The 25,329-nt window shown below is 42.2% G+C and overlaps 1 protein-coding gene across 6 annotated transcripts in view; it reads right to left on the bottom strand.

The window, feature by feature from the left end:
- Positions 1-25,329, bottom strand: part of RBMS3 (RNA binding motif single stranded interacting protein 3) — an 862,898-nt gene that overhangs the window by 613,689 nt on the left and 223,880 nt on the right. For all 6 annotated transcript variants that reach the window (XR_013225653.1, XM_077304656.1, XM_077304653.1 and 3 more), the window contains exon 3: positions 18,431-18,604. Coding sequence is in view for 5 of the 6 variants with exons in the window: in XM_077304656.1 (XP_077160771.1) it covers positions 18,431-18,604 (174 nt within the window). In the remaining variant the exon portion in view is untranslated. The remainder of the gene's footprint in view (positions 1-18,430; positions 18,605-25,329) is intronic.

Raw genomic sequence — 25,329 nt, 5'->3', positions numbered from 1 at the left:
GCAGAAAATGGTTAGGAAGCATAGCTGTATATATGCACATCCAGGGCCCCTCCCCTTCCCACCACCTCCAGGTCCATCACTGGCCATTGGGGGTCAACATGACTATATATGGTCATATCACCCAATAAATATTTAGCAACATTTGAAGATATATTAAAAATTAATTAACTCCCACCCATTTGGGAAACCCTTCCAGGGCAGTCAAGAAACCCCAGAGTTTCACGAAACCCTGGGCTGAGAAAGCCTGCTCTACATCCACTGATTAAAGATTCCCAGCAGTGATATCATCCACTATCCAGCAGATGAATTCCATTATTTCAAAAAAAAAAGAAATGGATCAGTATCAGAATAGCAGTTTAGTCTTCAAAGGGGGCTTGTGCTGGTGCCATGCTACAGACTCTCCTCCTCCTGTGATAACACAAGCTACCTTTGAGAGTCAGCTTGGTGTAGTGGTTAAGAGCAATCAGCCTCTACTCTGGAGAACTGGCTTTGATTTCCCATTCCTTCACATGCAGCCATCTGGGTGACCTTGGGCCAGGCACTCAGCTCTCAGCTCCACCCACTTCACAAGGTGTCTGTTGTGGGAAGAGGAAGGAAAGGCAATTGTAAGCCACTTTGAGACTCCTTCGGGTAGTAAAAAGTGGGATACAAAAAGAAAACATAGCTCCTCTTTTTCTTTGGATCTCCCCACTTCTGAAAACAAAAGACCAGCCCTTAATCAGATCAGGCTGCACGCCTGCATTTTTTAAAAAAAATGTACATTTAACATGTTTAGTACTATCTTTCTACAACTACAATTCTATATAGAAAAGTAGCTGAGGATATACATCAAAAAAGAAGTATTCATGTCACAAATACAAACATTCTTTAGGGAATCCAAATGGCGATTATCAATTAACTATATCCAAAGGTCATTTTTTATTCTCTTCAATATTTTATTTGAACAATTCTTTAAAAATATTAATTCAGTTTCTTTTTAGGGGGAAATGATGAGGGAGTCTTTAGAGACTGACAGGGTCACTGTGAGAAGAGTTGCACCATTCTAAAGAGTGTGGGCTTGGGAAGGTGTAACTGCTAAAGATGGCACAGTTGATGTGGTTCTTCAAATCTAGCAAATTCTCAGTTTGCAGATTTAAACAGTTCTAAGTATTATTATTGTTAATCATATCATGATCGGGAGAACTGATAGATGCTGGGTCCACTTGAATATTGCATCCACTTGAAGCAACTACACAATCCATACAAGAGATCATAAATTGTTATCAGAGTAATGATAAAGGTATGCTTGGAGTGTTTAAGCTATAAATAGTGAAATACATGCTCACTGATTAGCTTTTCTTTATTTTTGTATTGTTCAAAGCATCCATAATTGAGATTTTTTCTTCTATGCCTCTCTCTCTGTCTCTCTCTTCCTCTAGTAACTATCAATCTATCGTTTACACAAAACCAGATTTCATGTGAGAGAAACCACTGGATGATTGGAATGAAATGGCAAAACAAAGCATTTAGCGTTTAAAGTTTATGTCAACATTCATGGAGGACAAAGGTAATTTATTTTGAGAAAAAGACCCTCTTGCTACATTTAATCAATTTAAAGAACATGGGAATGTGCCCTCATGGCTTTTACCCCAAAGATTCTTTTTGCAACACCACTATTGAAAACAATTTTATTCTTTAAAAAAATCCCTTAAATCCAAAGTCTAATTAAGCTATTCAAACACAACTAAGCTGAGGAACAGACTTATCTCTGTTCACTAGCTATTTTCCAAGGATGCAGGGAATCAAAATTACATTCACTGTTCCTTGATGGCATACAGTGCTTTCACATTAAATTATTTTCTTAAAACTCCCATAGCTTAAGTTGACTAGACTCTGGAAGAGGGCAAACAATACAAAAGAGTCCGTGACTATTGAAAAAAAGAAAAAAGAAAATACAGAGTAAAATCAAATAGCACCAAATAGCCAGTGCTCTGGTTTTTGGGCAAAACTCTATGGAAGGAAGCTAGTTCTACCATATAATTTTTTGCCCAAAAGCCAGAGCATTGCCCTAGATGTTGCCAACATGGTAACGTCACTTCCAGGAGATGTCAGCATGTTGCATTAATTTTCAATGTACCCCCCCCCCCATCCCCTGCTGGTAGCTACAAGGGACCTGGCCACACTAGGCAGTAATGGTGAAATCTTGTGATGTCACAACAAGTCAAATTCTACAAGCAGTAGGATCTAATGAGTTATAGTGGTAGGAACAGGGTTGAGGTGGCCCAAACTTTCACCAGTGGTGAAGCATTCTCTGCCAGCCTGGCCTCCTTCAAGGAGTGGATGTGAGGACAAACTAGAAGAGGAAAGAACAATGTAGACTGACTTGAGTCACTTGCAGGAAGAGTGGAATCCATGTGATCAGTTCGTTTAGGATAGGTAGCTGCCATTCTCAGCACTAGTCATTATCTGTTGTTTGTCTACCGAGATTCATTTAATTGTATATCTGCAGAAAATAATACCCTACTATTAGCCTGTTGTGATTTTATACACCGTATTGACTCAATGGGAATGACAGCTCATTTATTAAAGAGTTTGCCACCATTTCTACTGAAACCCCACAGCAAAACGTATGACAAAACTACCTCTTATCACAAAGTTCTCAACGTGGGAATTGAGGAGGCAGAGCCTTCTAAGGCAACATCTCAAATTGACTTTTTGTAACACCATCAGTCTTCCAGATGCTCCGCATATTGAGATTTCAACACCCCCCCACTCCCTGTGTAAATTTACATCGATTTTTTCACAATTAGTTCCTCTCAACCAATGCTGTTTTATTCCTTTATTTTTATTGATCTGTCCACAACCAGAATGTTTGTATGGCTGAATTATTCTAAAATAGTCTGCAATGCTTTGAGCTGCTGAACAGATTGTATATTTGAATCCTTGGGGTTTTTAAATATATATATTTGGTGCATTTTGTTAAGTATTAAGTTTTTCTCTTGCTACAATCCTGAGATGTCCCGAGATTTCACAAGATTAGTCATGCCAGAGAGTGTTCCCAGGCGGTGCTTTCATATGTATCCCCGTCGCATAGCTGTAATATATGAAATGACTATGCCAGTTCAATAAAAACAAGGTAAATAAAAGGGGGAGGGGCATAGTATGAAGCACTCAGCAGATTCCCATCCCTATGCACTCATGCAACATAACAACACAAACCCCGGGAGTAAACACCAAGTTCTGGGTACCAAATACTTATACATCACCCACACTGCTGTGCCAGGAAACTCCCACAATGGATTACTGAGTGGCTGATTAGTCATTCCACCAACACACTGTGCCTAAGGACCAGAAAGGTAAAAGAAAAAGAAGGCAGCACAGTGAACACAGCCCACCAAGAGGCCTGGCAGGCAACAGCCAGAACTGACAAACCGGTACTGTTGGAAGGAGCAGCTCTGTGCTAATGTCGATATGCTTGAGCTCTTAGTAGGCAAGAACTGCAGGCTTTCCATCACTCCTACCCATCACCACTTTCACTAAGGGGGTGGAGAATATCATAGTGATACTTTGCATGCAAAAGATTGCATATTCAGCCCCCAGCACTCAGTGACATGCAAGACCTCTGCTCTGGAGAGATGTTGCCAGACATAACTGGGCAAGATGAATTAATAGTCTAACTTGATATAAGGCTACTTTTACGCCTGGTGTTTGAAGCTGAGTCAAAGATTACCAGCAAGAGAACCCAATGTTGGCACATTTCTTTGAATGTTTATATATCTAACTAGGAGCAAAGCCCGTTGCATTCAGGAATACAACAGGTGCTAGATTGGGGGGTGGGGGGGTGGAAGAACTCTGCGGATGGCCTCTCTCCACCCTCAGGATCTGAAAAGGCTGCAGGGAATTCACCAGCAGGGGCAGTTCTCATGCAGCAGGGAGTGGGGGATGGAAGGTTATTGGCTGGCTGCTGGATGGACAGGCAAGCCGATTGGAGGACAAGGCACTTAGGGTGGGAAAGCCACACTGAGGGGGTGTTAAGCACTGAGTGGCACTTAAGCCATGAGACCAGCTCCTCCTCCAAGGCCTTACCAGAAATATATAGTGGAACGTGTGGCCTGCATCTGCAGATAACTAAGAATTCTACAGGTGCTGACAATTTTCATTGTGGGGCAACATTGTGGGAGAGTGGACTCTAAGCATTATACCCACAGCCCTAGGCATCTGTGTGGGTAGGACCTCTGAACATGTGTACCTGTCCATGCAAATGGCATACTGTATTCTTTCCGAAAATATCATATCAGAGCAGGTTGGGGAAGATTGGAGCAAAGCAGGGAAATCCTGGGAAGTGCAGAATTTGGGGGTAGATATCATGTGGACGCATTTTTAAAAGTTCTCCATTCTGGAAGTAAAGACAGACCCAAACATCTCTGTGGAAGCATCATTCCTCATATTTTTTCCATGACTGCAGAGCTGTTCAAGCATTTCCAACCCAATTTTACCTTAAGGGTTATGGCTAATTGGATGTTTGTGCCTGGATCACATGCCAGTCTTTATTTTGTGTGAGTCTCTCAATGCTATTCTTAAATGAGGGGTGGTAATTCTGGAAAAGTATTTTACATTTAGTTAGAACTCCCCCCCCCCCCAAAAAAAAAAGAATTGGGAAAAAGAAGTTGCCTTGAGACATAGAAACCTATGTTTACCTCCTGGAATGGCTTTATGCTGATGGGTCCCATCATCAAATGGCTTAGGTTTTTCTGGCCCACAACATTTTGGCTGTGACTAGCAGAGATGTCTTACAGGAGCTTTAACATGCTTCCTGTCTGCTGTTAATGTAACATAATTCTTTCCACTACGCTGCCATATGGCAGAGGTGGGAAATGATGTCCTGAGTAAACCAGCCCATGAAACAGGAGCACAGCTGGTTATTCCCAAAGCCCCAAGACTTTTCCACATAATGCAGCAAATTGTGCCTGGTTCTCTTCCGGAAAGCCTATTTTTCAACAGTAAGCAGAGTTTTGCATATATATTCTATTTGCATAACGTACCATTTTGATTTCGCTATTTGTGTTGGTTCCTTCTTGCCAGGTGGCGGTGATTTTAAACACTGGCGAGTAGGTTTCCTGACATTGCTGTGGCTTGTATCGACACTCAGGACAAAGACAGTTCAGTGTGAGTTTGTGCTTCCAATGGTGTGTTTTCTGTGTTGGTTTCTGCTGGATAGTTTCTACTTTATTATTAATTTAATTCATTTCTATCCTGCTTTTCTCTCCAATGGGGACCCAAAGCAGCTAACATCATTCTCCTGGCCTCCATTGTATCCTCTCAACAATTTTGTGAGATAAATTAGACTGAAAGAGTGTGACAGGCCCAAGATCACCCAGACCATTTCCACAGTGGAGGCTTCGTGCTAAGCTGCAGGCTGGAGTTTGAGTCAGGGCAGGTTGCCCCACCTTTTCCTGTTCCAGCACAGGGGAGCATTTGGCCTAGTGCACCTCATCCGCCCCAGATTAGTGCTCCCACACAGGAGCCGGGACAACGAAGTTCCCAGTGTGGAAATGGTCCCAGTGAGCTTCCATGACACAAATGATGAGGATTCAGATCCAGGTCTCTCAGAGACCCATTATGCACGGGGGGAATAACGCACATTCGGGGTGGAATGGCGACTAAAATCACCGATAACGCACAGAGCTGGCTGCAACCGGCCGTCAGTGAAACACGGAAGAAAGAATAATTTCCAGGTGACCGGGGCGCAACCAGAAGCGGCACCGGGATCGCCGCATGCATAATCGGTTACTCTGGGTTTTGCAGCCGTCGCGCCCCCTCCCGTGCATAACCGGTGTGCTTCGCGTTTTCCCCCTCCGTGTTTTCCATGTGACCCCAAATCGCCATTTCGGTGGCCGTGCATAATGGGCCAGATACTAGTCTGGGACTCATGACCAGTACCCCAAACTGGTCCTCCATGTCAACCCAAGGGGCTTTGAAGATAAGTGAGAAGCAGAGTTGGCTGGCCTTCTTCTGCAGAGTCTTCCTTGGTAGTCTCCCATCCAGAACTGATCCTTCTTAGGTTCTGAGATCTAACATGATTGGGCTATACCATGCCAACTTCCCTCTCAAAGGAAAGGTATATATGGACATGACTAGGACTGAACAGAGGTCAAAGGTATCCTGGGGGACTGATTTAAAAATGGGTAAGCCTAATCATGAGAGCTGTAGAGCATCAAACATATCACACAGTGGTCTTCCTCCCTGATGAAGCAAATCAATGAGAGGAAGGGATGTCCCTTCCAGCCCCTTTAATTTCAAGTGAAAAAGTCACTCCTTGTTTAACTCACAGATAAGATGCTGTCATCAAGAACAAGTCTACTGTTTTGTTTTCCTTTTATGTAGACAGGCCTAACCTACTGGATCTCACAGCATCTTGCCTAGTTAAGTCCCAAGCATTCAGGGTGATCAGCAGGGAGGTTCACAACACCTTGTGAGTGGCTTGCACTCTTTCAAAATTTTAAGTGACCCATATAAAGTAACTCCATGTGAATCAATGAATTACTCTACCTCTTGGAAGACTGCTTTGAATTATATTCTCTTTCCCCGAGCTCAGAGGTGAGTAATTGCACCTGTCCCACTTGGCTAGACAAAAGATACTAAGCAGCAGCTGAACAGGAAAGAGATTTAAAGAAAAAGCTGCTTTCAGAGTCAGCTAGAAAAACAACTTACTCCATGATCCTTTTATGCTGTGCTATGTAAAGGGATGAACTACACAAGTTCTGCCTCTAGCGGGGGGGGGGGTGCAAAAATTCTTTATTAATAAAAATACCAAGGAATTCCTTCACTATTAATGTACACTAATCTATCTATCTATCTATCTATCTATCTATCTATCTATCTATCTATCTATCTATCTATCTATCTATCTATCATCTGATATTCAGAGTCACATGGTGTTAAGTACCACTGAAGGCAGTTCTGCTGTAACTAAGCAGAGTTACATCCTACTAGCCTCCCTGACTTCCCTAGATTTCATTTTGAAAATATGTTCTTTAGTCCTCTGATATTGACAATGCAATCCATTCTACTGATTCTCATTCAACCTTTGGTAAATTTAGGCTAAATTCACTCATGAGCTCTCTTCCTCTTTACTGTGCCTCACAAGGGCTATCAATTTGCCCGTGGCGTCTCCTTGTCACCATTAAATCTTTACATTCCACGAATCCTTGCTATCTTGTTTCCTCAGTCTCAAACTATATTTGTGCTCATTTCCCTTCATTCTTCACACAAGCCCATCTTCTCAGCCATCGCATTCCTTCCTCAAACACTTGCTCTTGTCGTTCAAGAAACTTCTTCTTGACAGTGTTTGTTCCAGGTAAATATTTCTGATTTCTCATCATTATTTCTGTATAAGGCCTGAATTTCTGGTGTCATGAAGACCGTTTATGCACTGGAAGTTTCATGCTGGGCTGCAAGCTGGAGTTTTAGTCTTGGCAGGTTGCCCCACCTCTCCCTGCACCCACATGGGGGAGCATTTGGCCTGGTGCACCTCATCCGCCCCCGATTTGTGCTCCTGCACGGGAGCTTCAGCAGTGAAGTTCTCAGTGCATAAACAGTCTAAAAGATGCAGTCTTCTCCTCTCACCTGAAGTCTTCCCCCCTTTTTTTTCTTAATCAACTGTCAGCCTCCATGAGCTTTCTTCAGATTATTCAAAAACACAAGTCCTTCACTGGGTGCAAGAGGCTAGGTTTATTGAGAGCAAGCAAGCTAACCAGAAAATATCTTTTTGGATCTAAGGCATGGCAGGTTAGACACAGCATATAACATTCCAACAACTTCCTGGTCCTGTTAGAACCCATGAAATGCCTAAGATCTCCAAAGGGCCAGATAGTCCGGCATCCAAGGCCCAGGCACTGCATTCCAGAAACAAGAGGAGATAGATTGGCGGGGGGAGGTGAGAAAACGAAAGGAAACAGCTACAGCAATAAACTGGCTCCTACATCTATGCATCTAATAAATGCTAATAATCATGTCAGAAGAATGGCACTTCTGACATCCTGCTGCTCCAAAATTAACCTCCCAAGACCACAGACTCAGGGGAAGGCTTGAGGGGATAGGCTGAGTGAAAGTTCTAGACCAGTCTGGGCACCCACACATAGGAAACATCCATCTACTCCCACTTCTCCACCAGGAATTCCTTCCAGTCCACAATGTACTACAATTTTCCCCAGTAAATACGAGAGTCCAGTATCTTGTTGACTTCATAGTGGATATGTTCATCCACATAGATGGATCATCCACATAGAACACACAGAGCATCAGGGACAGCATCCCCTATGTCTGGATCAGTAGTGCGATGGAGCATGCTGCAATGAAAGACAGAGCAAATGTTTTTATAAATCTTTGGAAGGTCACTATAAATGGTGACCTCACTGATCACATGGGATATTATGAACAGCCCCACAAACTTAAAATCCAGTTTGCAGGAGGGCTGCTGGCAGTGCAGGTGTCTGGTAGAAAGGTACACCCTATCTCCAACCTTCCGAAGGGGTTTAGGAACGTGCCTTTTGTTTGCCCTGAGTTTATAGTCAGCCTTGGTCACCTCAAGGACAGCTATGATGGATGGCCAGGTGCTCTAAACATGGGCTGCCTTCATGTCTGGGGGGCTGGAGTCCAGCAAGGAGTTTTAAGAACATTTGTACTACTAACCATGTTATAGTGGGGTATAACAGTGCTGGCATTGACTTTATTATTGTATGCAAACTCTGTGAATGGGATTAGGTTGGTCCAGCCATCCTGCTGGTAATTTATGAAATTGTTCCAAGGCTTGGTTCAACTGTTCCATTTGTCTATTGGTTTTGATGTGATAACCCCCACTTAGCAGCTGTTCCACCCCCAGCATCTTAAGGAGCTCCCTCCAGAACTTGGCAACAAACTGAGAACCCTTATTGGAGACTGCCTTGTGAGGCAACCCTTGTAATTTATACACACATTGAACAAAGAGAGGTGCGAGTTATTGAGCAGTGGGCAGGGATGGACAGGGCACAAAGTGGGCTTGTTTTGAAAACAGGTCAATCACCACCCCAAGTACAGTCTTTCCCCAACTGGAAGACAGATCTGTGATGAAATCTATAAAGATGTCCTGCCAAGGGGCAGTGGGGGTCTCTAGGGGCCACAGCGGCCTCCGTGGTTTTCCCCCAGTTCATTTAGCCACAATTCATATGGGGTAGCCCTGGCTGTAGCTCTCCATATACTTGCACAAGGTGGGCCACCAATAGCTTCTACGAACCAGGTGAAGGGTCTTTACAAAACCAAAATGCCCTGCCACCCATTCATTGTGGCATAGCCTTAGGACCTCAGGTCACGCAGTTGCAGGAATGTACAATTTAGTCCCTTTGAAAATGTGCCCCTCCTACTCTTCCAAACCCGACTGGATCACGGGGAACTCCTCATCCTGTCCCAAGTCCTTTTGGAGCCAGCAAATGGGAGGCATGGCCAAAGGAGCCTGTCCCACTTTGGCAGCTTGGCTGCACATCACCACTACCATACCCAGCTGGGCAGGCAAGAACACTGAGTCCACCAGTGGCTCCACCATGCTTTCGTTTTGCAGGAGGCATGACAGGGTGTCAGCCAGGATGTTCTGCTTGTGTTTTTGAGCAATCTGAAGAAACCTCAAAGTTTGTCGGAACTAAGGCATGGCAGGTTCTAACAGCATAGAACACTCCAACCACCATCCCCTCCCATGAGAACTCATGAAACACGGGAGATCTTCTAAGGGCCAGATAGTACAGCATCCAAGGCTGAGGCACTGCGTTCTGGAGACAAGAGGAGATGGATTTTTGGGGGGTTCGGGCAAAGTGAGAAAACAAAAGGAAACAGCTAGAGCAATCTACACATCTAACAAATGCTAATTATCATGGTAGAAGTATGACACTTCTAATATCCTCTAACAGCAGCAACAATTGTAAGCGATCTGATGAAAGAAAAATGTACTTCGAGAACATTAATATGGTATCTAACTCAGCCTATATTACTGCTAAGTTATAATGTATGTAAAACAAACATGTGGTGAAATGACAGAGGTATGGTCTCATGTGACAAAACTGAATTCAATTCCTTCTTCCATTTCCACTCACCACCTTATCTTACCTCATGAATTAAAAATTCAATAATATAAATAAATAAAATAAATGCCCATAAAGTCTACTTCAACCCAGTCAGTTCTGGCTTCTGCCATGTGATGGATAGCCATGCAAGTGGTAAGGTCATGCCCTCCAATATTTCATAGATGCAAAGAAGAACATGTTTGCCACACCCCTATTATCGTACCAAGGATCATTTCACAAGCTCCACCCATCACACTATAAATACACCATGTGGTGTTATCCTATTTCTTCTATAATAGCTGATCTTTCATGTTTTATACCAATGAGATTTGTTCAGTGAACAGGAGCAGAAGCAGGAGCTTCCCAGTGCCACATTGCTACAGTCCATGGAGTAGGGTTGTTAGGTCCCTGCCAGGGCAGGGGATCCTCAGCTCCCAGGCCCATCCCTCTGGTACCTATCAGCTGGCTGATGGGGGACTTAGTGAAAGAAGGCCTAGTTCTGCATTGCAAGTGACATCATTTCCGGTAGGCACTTCAAGTGATGTCATCATGTCACTGGTGACACAGGGATGCTCTGGTATTTGAGCACAAACTGTATGGTAAAAGTGACATCTATCATTTACATTCTTTCTGGTACTGGAAGTGATTTCAACATTTCAATGGTGATAATGTCTTAGGTTTCTCTTTGCTCTCTGTAAGCCCTCCTCCTCCCCAGTTGCCTGGAAACCCTGGCACTCGGTCCCCTGAATTTTTGTGCTTTGGTCAGCATGGGACCAAAGTGAGGAGGCAGATTGGCAGATATTGCCCTAAAGTCTTCAGAACATCATACGAATACAAATGGACTGATTTAAATGCCAAGGGGGTAATAGTTAATTAGATAAAAAGAGAAGAAGAAAAATCTTTGATGCAAAATATGTTATCAGTGTCTCAAAATACATTGTGTGCTCGCCCAGTGGATTAACACAAGGACAGTGGTTCTCAACTGGTGGTACACTAACCACTACTGGGATGTAGAAGTAGTCTAAATGTGGACCCAGCTTATTTATAACAATTACTAATTCTTCCACAATCCACACGTCCATCTGTAAGTCTGACATGCCTTCTCCAGCCGCCCCAAACTGTTCTGCATTATCCATGTAGCAACATGGGACATTTGATACTTTTTCTAATCCCCTATTTCCTCTGACAAATAGTGAGTCTTTTTATGTCCTGCATCCTGCTGGCCCTACCTGCCCAGGATTATCCACTGTGCTTCTGCAATTTTTAATGTTCTTCATGCTTATCATAAATAATAAACAAAATCCCGAATAGACATTTCTGCATATTCAACAATAAATTTTCTGCTCACTGGGTGTGATTTTTTCCACCTCTCCCTTCCCTCAACTGCCCCACATGTCCACCCAAATCCTGTTCTTACAGGAGAGGGGGCCCTAACATTTGGGGAGGTATTTCCAGCGTCCATGGGAAGGGAGAGGGCAAATCATGCTTCAAAGGTAGAAAACCATAAACATGCATAAACATTAGTCTGGATCCAAGCCAATAACAAAATGCCAGTAACCACAGAAGTGACAAATTGGGGACAGTGATTTATGAGGTACACAATACTGGAAAATATTAGCTACCAGAAATTAACGATTGCCCCAGGTAAGAAAAGATAGTTGTAGCCCATGCAGAGTTTTCAGTATGAAGTACAGCAATTCTGGGGGAAAGACATAGAAGCTGGGTAAAGCAAGACATTAAACCGTACCCATGGACAACAAAGAAAAGCCTCTATTTCTTACTGAAGATCAAAGCAGCAGCTTCATCTATTGTTATGGTTATGTTCTGCCACCACCCCAATAGATCGTCTTCTAAATACATTGGTAAGATGGTTAACACACAGGACCTGCCAAAGTTTAGACAGTACAGTACTTTACATGGCAGCATAAACTTTAGGACTCTTGGACCAGAGTTAAAGGATGTTTTGTTGACATTAGCATAACGTGCACCCTTAGTGCATGCTGCAACTTGTTTTCATCGCTGACACATCGTGTTTTAAGCACTTGTAAAAAGAAATATAATGGGCCTGTAAAACAAAAACGAGTCAAGCTTGTAAGCATGACTTGATGCTGATAAATGCTGCTGAACAATATTCTGCTTGCAATCGTTTGGGTGCACGTCTGCGATTCAAGAGAGAAATAGACCACGAGGCAAGTGATTTTCCATCGATGTCTTTAGTGGGAAAAGGAATACAACAAAAACACCATATCATGTAACAGGTTGAATTTAGAATAACTTTCAGATCCCTGTAATAAATGTAAAAGGGGGAAAAAGTCCCAGAAAGAGACACAAGTCCTGTCTTTCTCAAACCAGTCTTTCAAAATGTGTCAGATGTCTCCCAGCATGTGACAGGTTAGCTGTTTGTAGAAATTCCCCTCCTTCCCTAATACCAGGATTTCCTCTGAGGCATTAAGGCACTCTCTCCTTCCTTACAAATTTTGAAGACAACCTGTCTCGTTCATTTAATATAAAACTCAGAAGACAGGGAAGTTGGGGGCGGAAGATCTTTTCCCCAAATAGCTTTTTAATTAGGGCTACAAAAGATTTTATTTTTAAAAGGTACAATAACTGACATTAAACATTCCTTCAGTTCTTTCTGAGCATCATCTTTGGCTTAGGCTAATATATTTTTTAAAAACCTTGTGTTGTATATCTGTGTGTGTGTGTGTGTGTTGGGGAGGGATGGGACGGGGGACCAGCCACGAATGCTTCTCTCATTTGTCTGCTTTTCCAGGACAGCCACAGCACTGGAAAGAAAAATATATTCCTTCTCCACTTTAGGAGATTCTGTTTGCTTAAGAAGAAACTCTGACACTTGGAAAAGCAGACTCTGGTAGCTTTGCTTGGTTAATATACTGCCTTAGTTCTGCTTCACACACTGCAGAGCAGCAAATATATATTTGCTACCATGGGGTGCTGAATCACAGGCAATCCTAGCTCTCTGTTTGCATACAGGTAGGCTGTACTTAGTTGGAGATGTGAGGGCTTTGATCTCATCCAGCTGTCCAGCATGGCACTCAAATCCCAAACAAACACGGAATAATCCAGAAAAGCCATACATCCCACTGAGATTATCTGGATTTATTCCTGGCCAGCTCTCCCAGTTGCAAACTTCTCAGTGCCAAATAATGCCCTATGGTTTGCTGTCCAAGCGTGCTTCATATTTTAACACATTTGACATTATATTCTAATTGATCTAAATAACATACATACAGCAGGTCCCTTAAAATCAATTTAAAGCACCTAAAATACAGAATTTATTCTGGTGAGTTTCAAGAAGCAGAAGTGTTGTGCATGGCTTTAAATCACAATTTGGTGTGTTTTCTGGTCAGGGTCCTTGGATGCCATTGTTAAAACAAAGCTCTGAATGGAATGTAAAGGTAAAGGTATCCCCTGTGCAAGCACTGAGTCATATCTGACCCTTGGGGTGACGCCCTCCAGCGTTTTCATGGCAGACTCAATACGGGGTGGTTTGCCAGTCCCTTCCCCAGTCATTACCGTTTACCCCCCCCCCCAGCAAGCTGGGTACTCATTTTACCGACCTCAGAAGGATGGAAGGCTGAGTCAGCTGGCTGCTGGGATCAAACTCCCAGCCTCATGGGCAGAGCTTTCAGATTGCATGTCTGCTTCCTTACCACTTTGCGCCACAAGAGGCTTTTATGGAATGGAACGTAGACTCATCCTATTTTCCCACTGTAAAACAGTCCTGAGGGGGCTCTGGGGTTCCCCACTGGGCCAAATAGTACACCCTTGGGTAAGGAAAATGGCACAGGGGAGTTTTCCATGTGTACCACAGCCCCAATCTGAATCAGGCACCACGCACGCAGGAAATAAGAATAACCTTATTATTATTATTTAAGACATTCAGCTTTTCTCACTAATTGGGGTCCCAAAACACCACCCCACATAGTCCACCAAGTAATCCCAACAACCTGAGAAAGGCGAAGAAAGTGTCAAAAAACCGTGGTCACCTGACAGGCTTCCATGGTACAGCGGGATTTCAAACTTGGTTGTTCCAGGTCCCAGTCTGACAGTGTAACCATTATGCTGAGCCAGCCTTCATCTGCCTGTTACCAGGAGAACAGACCCCAGACCCAAGCAGTATACTTCATAGTGTGTGAGTAATTTAGCAATTTAAATTTAATCATCATGATGGAACTTGGCAGAGGAGTCACTGAGGACACAGGTTGAGGGAGGCCATGTGTTTCCATACCTATCCTTGTCCTTTATCTTAGCAACATGGAAACATGGAGCTGAAAGGTACCCAAATGATTAGGTCCAGCCTCCTGCACAGTGTGGGGAATCCACAGCTACCTCCCATCCATGTCTTCAGTGAACCCTGCTCTATGTCCTGAATAAGTAAAAAAAAATCTCCAGGATCCTTGGCTCAATCTCATGTGGAGGAAATGTCCTTCCTGGCCACTTCCTAGACTACAACCTAATAATCCTGATTAATTGAGCTTGGATAAAACAAACCTTTTTCAACCTTTTGACCATGGAAGAACCCCTGAAATATTTTTCAGGCTTTCGGGAACTCTGGAAGTGGTGACATGCCCCTTCAGAAGGGTGGGAGCCGAATTAAAATGCAGGAGCCAGCCCATCAAAGATCACAGAATTACAGAAATGAAAGGGAACTCCAGGGTCATCTAGTCCAACCCCCTGCAGAATGTAGGAAATTTGCAACTACCTGCCCACCCACAGTGATCACAATTCCATGCCCAAATAACGCCCCCCCCCCCATTTGTGGAGAAATAGGCCTGTCTAGTGAAGCCAATACCCATCTGAACTTCTGGGAAAGGCTGCATAATCCCTGGGGAGCTCTCCATGACCCCATGGTTCTCCAGAACCCTGGTTGGGAATCCCTGGTCCACCTGGAGGCCTACAATATGGTGTGAACACATAATACCTCTTGCTACTCAATTAGATTTCTACTCTTTTCCATCTTCATGACACAACACTGTTGGTATACGTAAACTGTTAAAGCAATCACTGTCCTTCCAGCTCTATCATTTATACAAATATTACTTGTACATGAAGTTCAGATCTGGTGTTCATTTCAGATAGTGCAGCAGCTGCCTGTGAAATGAACACTCAAGCCATGCTTCAGACATGACAGTGGGCTTGCTATTCCCCATGCTGAATTATGATGAAGGCCATTGGACAAACAATACATCAAAGCTCACATGTTGTTTTTTTTTATTTTAAAAATCATAAAACTAATCCTCTGTGAGCAAAGTTAGGTAAATTACCTTGTGCCTACAACCTCTGGGGGAAAAAGCTCAATTTCAAAGGTTAATACACAAAACAAATATGCCCAGTTAGCTCAAAGGCTTGAATGTAAACTATATTTGCAGATTTGGGTGATGTTTTAAAGGTCCTGGCCAAGTTTTAATGGGCTGTCACACACGAGCGGTTATGAAAGACTTACAATGAACCGAGCTGATAAGCTGATTTGATTTGAATTAACTGCATGAGATTGCCGCTTTGAAAAGCTTGGCCAAAAGAGGCAGAGGCAGACGCATTCTTACAAGCCATGGGGATGGCTGCTTCGAAGGCAAAGAAGTGTGGAGGGTAAGGGAAAGCTAATTGAGAGATGCATTTGTTTGAGTCTGACATCTTTTCCCCTGAAGGAACCCTGCACAATAGAGGTGGGCTCTCTATTTATGCTTTCAGTGAAGCATCCCAATAAGCTTGTGTTGGAGGCTTTGTTCCTATCTGATGCTTTTCACAGATAATTTTTTTTTTTTTAATGTCAGCAGTTAGCATTTGGGCTGCACTGATCAACCACAAAGCTTTCTCCTGCCATTGCCTACTTCATGACTGTTGCTCAGAGAAACACAGATCCTTGAGCTATTCCAATTGTTTATCACTCAAGGAAACTTTTCTGTCAAGGGCATTAACACACACACACACACACACAAGAAACTCAGTGAAGTTGTCATCTAAAGTCGGAAATATTTGAAATAAGTCTCACCTAGATTACTCCCCTCCCTCCCCTACACTTCCTTTCTCACCACCGCCTCCTTCCCCCTATGCCAGGGAGTGGTGAGCTCGGGCTGTTCTCTGTGCTCTCTTCTCCCTGCCTACTGTTTCCGCCTATTCCTCCTCCTCCTCTGCTGCCTCCTCCTGCCACTCTGCCACACCGTGCGTGCTCAACCATGGCAACAACAACTCCAATTCTCCAGGAGTTTCTCACACGAGAGTTGGCAAACCTAGCATCTGCAAATAGTCTCAAGGCTTTGTGAAACTCAGATACAAGGAAATTGATGAATGTTTGGCTTCAGGTTTCCACTGATTTCACTGGGACTTAAATAGTGGGGTATTTGAGATAAAAATACAGGTCTTACAGTGCCTGCCTTATTACAGAGCATTTTAACTCAGGATATTTGAGGTGCATTTCAGCAGTTCTCCTGGCTCCCTTTGTTTCTAGTATTCTTTGCAATAATGAGAACGTTGAAACTGTTTTTCAGTAAGCCTAACAGTCCCAAGGGTAAACAAAAAATGAAAGGAATGCAACAAATTGCAGAATCAAATGCAAAACTACTGCACTCATTTAAAGGAGCTTTCAGCTTTGCACAGTAACTACCCATCTCCATTATAATTAATTTTCTAATGCATTACACACTACTCAATAAACGTTGTAATTAAACCTGCCATGGAAAACAAGAGAGCAGATCTGAAGAATGCCACGCAGTTCACACAACCTCAGGTTATCCAAAAGATATTTCATCTTGCTTGTTACCCTGTTTAATGCAAAGCATATTCATTCTTGTAACGGAGTGCTGCTGAGGCAAAAGCAGAACAGCCCCATTACATGTTGCTTTGTGATGAGGAACTGTTTTTAACAAGTCGTAGCCAGGGAGTGTTGACTTAAGAGACAGACCAGCATGCAAGATGACTACTTCATTCTTTCTCCTTGGGTGATCCTCACACTGAAAATCACCATCCCCAAACTGCTTTTACCCCACTAGGGAAAATGTATGGCTACCAGCTACTTTCCTGCTAGGGGTAAAACAGCCTGGGCAGCAATTTTCTGTGAAGCAACTTGTAAGGGAAAGAGACCTTTAAATTGCAGCTCCTTCTCTTAGGAAAATAATTATGTAACAACATATAACCTATAACATTTAACCTTTAAGAAAGGCTCATACGTGATAAGCTGTCAGGGGTCCCATGATCAATGCATCAAATTTAATAAGTCCTGATGTATAATATCCTGTACAAAATCAGAGGCCTGCCAGATCTTACCTGGTGGATGTATGCAGGATGAATTCCTAAATGTATGTTCCTTATGTTATGAATGTAACATTTCATGCCAATCTGCACATGTGAAACAAGCTTCACAAACTGAGCATTAGAGATGGAATTTTTGTATTCTTGACATGGCTTCAAACATAATATTTTTTTCCGAGGAAGCAATTCACACATTTATCTGTGAGTCACTGAGTAACATCATATGCACATGTGAATTATCATTTAGCATGGGAGCAGTTCTTGTATGTGCTATGGGAATGCTGCTGGAAACCCTAGCACAGAAAAGCTCACTATGAAACCATCATTGCATCATTGCACTGAAGGGGGGGGGGAGAGTCCTAACATGATGCTACTTTGTCATTTAGGAAGCATTCCTAAACAGTATAGGTAGGTGGAAGATTTCGCCATGGGTATGTTGTTGATTTCCTCGGTGGAAAGAACACCCTGCTTTTAGAGACTTACTAAAGGAAAACCATGAAGCAAAACTGGCCTTTGCTGTACACTGAAGTTTTATAAGATGGTCCAGAGCCATTGTATTGAAGACTGTCATAGTGGTCTTTTCATAGATGTCAAACAAAAGGGTGTGATGAGTGTTATATATGTGCAACTTTCTGTACTGTTTGCCACTCAGCTGGGTACAAATCCATGAATCAGCTTAGCACAAAGGCAGGCTATTATGTTATCTGTCAAGTGTGCCAAATATATTGACCAGTATCAATGATAGAAAACAGGTGGTCCTGACAAACCATTGAAATTAACTATAGACGTTGAAGCTCATGGAAAATTCATTTAGCTATAGCAGGTCTCTAAAGCTAAAGTCAACCCACACATCTTTACTACTGCTTCACACAGTGTCTTGACTTCATAGAAATCCTGTATCAAGTTGTAATTTCAAATATACTCAAACTTGCTTCAAGACAGCCTCCTGTATTGAAGTTTTAGAATCACCAGAGAGGATCTATGACACTGTCAAAGAACGTACACTAACCAAACCCATTGAGTCTTCAAACTTCGCTGAAGAGTAGTTCTATATTTCATTGAACATAAGAATGCAAAAGGCAGTATTTACTTACCGCAGTGTGTCCAGCACAGTAGGTGTAGCTAGCATGGGACTGGTAATGCAAGCTTGTTCTCGGGAAAGTATATGTGTTCCAAAGAGGTTGGCTGCTGTTCCACTGTGAGCTAAAGCCAGGGCTCATGGTCACCCGATATTTACTGTTGTGGTATGTTCTCACTGTGGAGTTGGGCTATGAAAAGAGAAAGAAAATCTAATATAAAATGTAAACAACTGGATTTCGTATAAGGAACATAATGTCGCATTTGCAGACAATATACAATTTTCTACAGGAAAGATGGGGATAGGGAGTTGTGAATGTCCTGGGGTTTTGACTAGTTTTGACTAGTTGTCCTGGAGATCCCTCCCAACTCTATGATTCTATGGGCTATTCCGCACAAGGAGCAATTTTGCTGCATGTTTGCAGTATGCAGAAATGCTATACTTTTAATTCTAGTGGATTGAAGTCCCAGTAGCAGTCTATTCATTCCCCACAGGTTTCCGGTCTCGCTGGAATCGCAACAAAGGAAGCGATATTTTTCCACACTTCTTTGCACCTCTGGCCATCAATCCAACAGAACAGCCAATGAACTGTTGTGTTCGTGCTCCCGAAAAGCCCCTTTCCCTTTAAAAACTGTTTTTTAAAAACCCAGACACACCAGTTGCAATGCATATTTGTTCATTCATTGTCTCAGAAAGACCTTTTTTGCTGGCGTAGGAGCTGGTGCTTAATCGTTTACATGCTCTTCAAGTTAAAAAAAAATCCCCCCCCCATAGGTGTGATTTGTGGCCGAAATTATGGGCGGCGTCGAACAGGGGGCTGTATTGTGCTTGGGAACTTTAAAGACACTTGCAGTAGGGAGCTTTATTTTACTGTTAAGCACTTCTGTGGAGGGACTTTAGCCAGAGAAGCCTCGCTTGTTCGTTGCTTTTTCGGTCTAAGGGGAAAAAATGGCAAGGGTGACAGACCTTATATAGTAGATACACATTCTTCTGAATTACCTCAGAAGGCTAGAGGACAAGTAGGCCTCCTACCAAACCACAATTTACCCTGATCCCTCCAATTTATAGACCATTTCAGAATAGGACAAAAAGGCTGGATTGGTGCTTGTATGGCAGCGGGGCTAATCCCCACTCCTACATGATGTTGGCGCCAGCCCAGCCCCGTCCAGGGCCTGGGGTACTTTAGGCCCTCCATTGCCCTGTGGCAAGAGAACACAGATATTTTCATATTTCCTTTTCTGCTGCAGGTACCAGTGGAGCCGATCCAAGCATAGGTCCATGTAGAAGGAGAAGAGTTGGGCCTTCCAGGCCCGGCTCCTCCTCCTCCTATGGTATCCTGGAAGGGACCAAAAATGTCCCTGTCAGCTCAGCAGTGCATTGTGGTGGCACAGAGCTGACTGGGGCATTTTTTAAATGTTCACGAAGGTGGGATTGCATTTTTATGCAATCCCATGTTCATGGAAATGATAAAACACACCCACCCACTCGGTAGAACCTTTCCGCCCCAGCTGCCTCATGTGGAGGCAAAAATCAGGGGATGGACAGAGTCTGCTGCTGAAAACTATCTCTCAAGAGGACACAGGAAGTGGTGGGGCAAAGAGCCCTGTCACAAACTCCCAGTGGTGGTCCAGTGCAGCCACCGCTGTGCAGAAAAGGTAAGAGAGGCACAAACATTGTAATAACCTAGGTAGCAGTAAAATAAAGCAAGGGATAATCTTGAGGGATAACTGTTTTAACAGGTTATTTATACATCATAAATCAATGTATAAAAGCCAGATATATATTATTGAATATAGAGAACCAAATAAAAGTAATTGTCAGTATTCAGTAGTGAAAATTCACAGGCATACATGAACAATGACAATCCATCAATTTTATGCATTGACAGTAATACCTATATTGCATGTCTTCTTGCAGTGTCTCAGTTTGCATATGTTATCAGTGGTGCAGTTTATTTTAAGGTGTGCCATGTACACTGTTTCTATTTCATCAAGCTTTGTACCTTTTATGCTCTTTTTAATCTTTTTTATTTATCTGTTGCTGAATGGAGTGATGATTTGTCATGTGTTATCACTAGCAGTTGTTGATTAGTAACCTGATTATGTTCTTTGAAATTATGATTGGAAGCTTCTAGTAATAGCTAAGAGGTGGCTATAGACATATTTAAAATAAATCAATTTGACAATGTCTAATTCATGGTTCATAGGGGGGACGATGGCACAGTATCTTGTTAGCTAAGCAGGGTTAATACTTAGAAAGGAAAAAAAACATGGAATACACTTCAGAGGAAGACAATGGTAAATCACCTCTGCTTCTCACTTTTCTTGAAAACCCCTTGCTAGGGTTGCTGTAAGTGTAAGTTGGTTATAACCTGACAGCACTTTAAAGGTAAAGATATTCCCTGTGCAAGCACCAAGTAATGTCTGACCCTTGGGGTGATGCCCTCTAGCGTTTTCTTGGCAGGCTCAATACGGGGTGGTTTGCCAGTGCCTTCCCCAGTTATTATCATTTTACCCCCCGGCAAGCAGCTGGGTACTCAGTTTTACTGACCTTGGAAGGATGGAAGGCTGAGTCAACCTTGAGCCGGCTGCTGGGATCGAATTCCCAACCTCATGGTCAGAGCTTCAGACAGCATGTTGGCTGCCTTACCACCCTGCGCCACAAGAGGCTCTTCAACAGCACTTTACACATACACAGTTTAGGGTTGATGCACCATTTCCGCACAAGTTTTGGCCAGTAAGTATACACCTACTTTTTTAGGAGTGCTGTATGGAAAGAGGGTCATTTGTATTTAGAATTTGTTGAATGCATGCGTGAACTAGGCTTTAAAAAGTCAGTCAGGATGCTCAGAGTTCCTTACAAATTCATCAGTACACAACATTGGAGTAAGAGGCCATCATCCAGTGACATCTTAAGAACATTAAAATAGTCCAAGAGTTGAATTTTGACACTAGAAGTTATACATTTCAAAAGGTTAAAATTCTCTAGACTATGAAGGCAGATACCTCTTTCTTCAGTGAACAAGCTATCTCTCCTGTGTTCACACTCAACGTGCATGACTCTTAAATAACCAAAATATATGCAATATATGTACATAAAAAGGCCATCTCATTTTATTTTTAGCCACACTGTATAAGAATGTTCCCTGTGGGGGGTCACATTCCCCTACCACAGCTCTCAAATGAGTCTCATTCCTCAAAGCTTCTTTGTGTAGAAGTGTGAAGGACTTTTCTACATATTTTGTACTTATTGGTTAAGATTCCTGCAGCTTATAATGGGCTGCAGATCTAGTAACAGGGGAAATCAGATAATCCAAAGTCTTACCCATCAGACATTAGCTAAAGAAAGCCCACCTTGAAGTTTTTAAGGCTGGGATTCAGTTTTCAATTAGCAAAATTATCTAGGGATGGAAGGGATTAAACACCTTTACTCTCCCTGTGTGGTTGTGATCTGAACTGGGGTTCTTCAGAGCTGAAATTTATCTTTGAAATCCTGGTCACCTTTGCCATCCTGAATTTCCCATATGATTAGGAAGATGTGCAAATGTGAGGGCAATCTGGCTGTGATATTTGTCACCCCCATTGATCACCAGGGTTAATCTGACTAATGTGGCTGGCTAGGCAGTGTCCCCTATCTCCTTCACCACTCCATGTATGTCCCTTCCGAAGGTGCATGCTCAGTGGGAGACTATCCAAGACAGAAGGTGTGTACCACTCTTTGGTCAAAGATGTATGTCAGCTGCACTCCCCTGCTAAAACCTCCAAACAAGTTCAAGGTCCATTGGTAGGAGAATGCAGCATAAGTAAATGTGATTAATATGGATCCAAAGATGTAATCCTGATATTGTTTGAACATCTATCTGGCTCATGTTTTTAAAAGGTCCAGATATTGCTTCCAAAATAATGCTTAATGTGAACATTTTTGAGCCAAGGATGCACCTTGGCTGGATGAGCCTCAGTGCTGCAGTGCCAATGTTCTGTTTTGGACAACAGGAATGAATAGTTAATTGCATGCAAATCTTCTTTCCTCAAAGTTTTTAAATTTAAAAAATTTTAATTAAAATTTTTAATTTTTAAAAAAATTAAAATTCTTTATTTTTAGAAATTAACATCTAATAATTAGACATGCCTCCAAGACATGGGAAATGTACAGTTGTGAGGAAGCAACAATTTAGGGCCTAGGGAATAAAATAATCAGGGATGCATTTTCAGGTGATCTGAGAAACCTTGATGAGTTATAATGACAGCAAGCTGTCACTCGTCCGGTCATCATCATCAAAGCAATAAAAAATGTCCCTGTGATAAATAACTATGGTACAAAAGTGATTTGCCAGTAGATTTGCCAACAAACCATAATAGGAGAAACTGATTGTTGACTAAACACTGTATATAATACGATAAACACAACAATATTTGAATGTCACACTTTAAATTGAATTACCATGTAGCATTAGAATAGTAGCAGAAGTCTCTACTTGTTTGTCTAGAAAATGTATGTGTAAGGTGAAAGTTTTCCTTTCACAAGGCAAGAAGAATAAAACAATTAAAATATCGACAACAATCATGAGATGCAATCATAAAGCCATAAAAACAAGCCAGAGGCATAAAAGAAGCACAGAATAACATTAAACTGCCCATAACTTCTTCTCAATATTCCCACACCAACATCAGAACACAGCAGTGATCTCCTTATGTGTTTGCAGCAACAGTTCATAATAAAGGCTAATATGAGAGTGGGGAAATTGCCCTCCCACACCTAGCTTCATATTGAAAGAAACTTCAAGTCTTTGTGGCTCTCCACTTTATGCACAGACAGTATAAAAAGGATAATTTTTTTTTCTCCTTCACAACAGGCTCACCCCAGAAACATTTCACTAACTGCGCAATCCTAACAACATTCTCCTGGGAGTAAGCCCCATTCAGTAGACCTGAGCAGATCTGCTTAGGATAGCACTGAAAATGTTGTTTTGGGCATGTTTCCCTTCACAGATTACGATGCCTTCCCCAAAAGAGCAGGGCATTCTCCTCCCCAGTCTGGCAGTTTCTAGCGTCTCCAACCAAGCCACTCTCTTTTGTCTCATGTCAGTGATGCCCGCAGTGCAATTTCTAAAGATTTAACTTACAACTCTCCAAACACAAAAGTATAAGAATGAACACTAAAGGCTACACTAAACTCTCATTAGTCATAGTATATGACAAGTGGTTACTTTGTTCATTTTGAAGAGGTTTTGGAGGGAAACACTGCCCTTTAAGGAGGCTCTTTTTTTTTCTCAAACAACCCTTTTATAGGACTGTGAATCACAGCAAATCAAAGGAAAGGTTGTGGCTAGAAAGAGCTTGCTTAAAAAAAAAAAAAAACCTTCCCCCCCAAAGGAATACAAAATGAATTCTTTTTTTTTTCCTTTGGCCTTTTACTTTTCTTTTATATCACTCCTCAAAAATAAATCTCATCTTTCATAGTAGATGTGAATCACTGCTGAAAACAAAAGCGCCGGTTCCTTGTGAATTTTACTACAAAGGGGTGTCAGAGTCACATCTGGAATACAGAGAGACGTATCCATATCTACAATAAGAGCTCTGCTACCTAGGCTCCTGAGGATCAGTTGTTGGGAGTTCAAGTCTGGGTCCCAAAAAGTACTATTCATATTTCCATTAGGATTGGCCAATTCACAGAATTCACCGTGCCTACAAATTACATTACAATATGGCATGTCCTTAACGCTGTGCCTAAAAAGAATCTGAACCTAAATATGTTCCCTCTCAAATAGCTCTTGGGCCATGAAGCTCCAAGTTCTAACCCTGGAATATGAAGCCAAAGTTTATCCAGTTAAGATGAACCTTCCTGACCTGTTTATTTGGAAGTATGAATCAAGTTATCTTTCAAATAATTTAAGATAACTGATTTAAGATAACTAATTAATGCAACTAAACAGAAAGTTATCCTGAATCCATGTTAAGAAAGTTAGTGTTCCTTGCTAGATTCAAATCAAGCCTTCATTTAACCCAATCCTCTAAAAACTGGTGTGAAAACCTATATATTTCTCTTCATCTCATGACAGCTCCTTGCACGTAGCCAGTGGACTCTTGTGCTTACGGAACAAGCCCAAGTAGAAGGAAACCCTATTTTCTTCAGTGGGTCTTATTCCCAGGGAAGAGCTCTTGGGATTCCAGACAGAATAATCAGTCCTAAAACGGAAAACTGCGATTCAATATATGTACTATATGTACTTCAATATATGAAGACAATACAGAACATTTTAAATAGTCATGGCCCAGTTTTGCTGTGATACTCTCTCCTTTTTTGAACATTTTAGGAGAATGTCCTGTAGTAACTTACCACAGTTCTTCAAAACAGAACTGCATAGAATATATATGCTAAAAAGAAGCACAGCAGACTGCCTGGAAGTCCTATTGCTGCCTGTTGAAGACCTTTCTAGAAGCTCAGACAAGTGTCCCCAAGTACAACCCACACCGTTCTTGTTGGGATCAAGGTATTCTGTTTGTCTTGTTCCATGTAAAAGATAATTGTCTAGGGAAAGGACAAAGAAAGATATCAAGCAGGACAAGGTTTGTGTGCCCTCAATAGTTGTATAGAGGAGGGAATTCCGGCACAGGATATGAAAGGCAGTAGCTACTCAAATCCCCACTGTGACATAACTGTTTAAAGAGAAAGAAGTCTTTTTTCCCCGGTCACCTTCTAACATGAATAAGATTACTAATGTGTCCAAAACATTTTAGGGTCTCCTCTCAACATATCAGGAAACAGGGGGTGGGGGGAGTTATTTCCCTGAATCTTACTACAGCCAGATCTTAATTCATTCAATAACTGCTTTTCAATGCTTTTTTAAAGAAAAAAGATATTTATGGAGCATTTTTCAGCTTCAAAGCAAAGTACAGACCCTTAAACAGCAGGAAA

The sequence above is a fragment of the Paroedura picta genome, chromosome 11, assembly GCF_049243985.1.
Source record: "Paroedura picta isolate Pp20150507F chromosome 11, Ppicta_v3.0, whole genome shotgun sequence".
Lineage (NCBI taxonomy): Eukaryota > Metazoa > Chordata > Lepidosauria > Squamata > Gekkonidae > Paroedura > Paroedura picta.
This window is presented reverse-complemented; position numbering and strand designations above follow the sequence as displayed.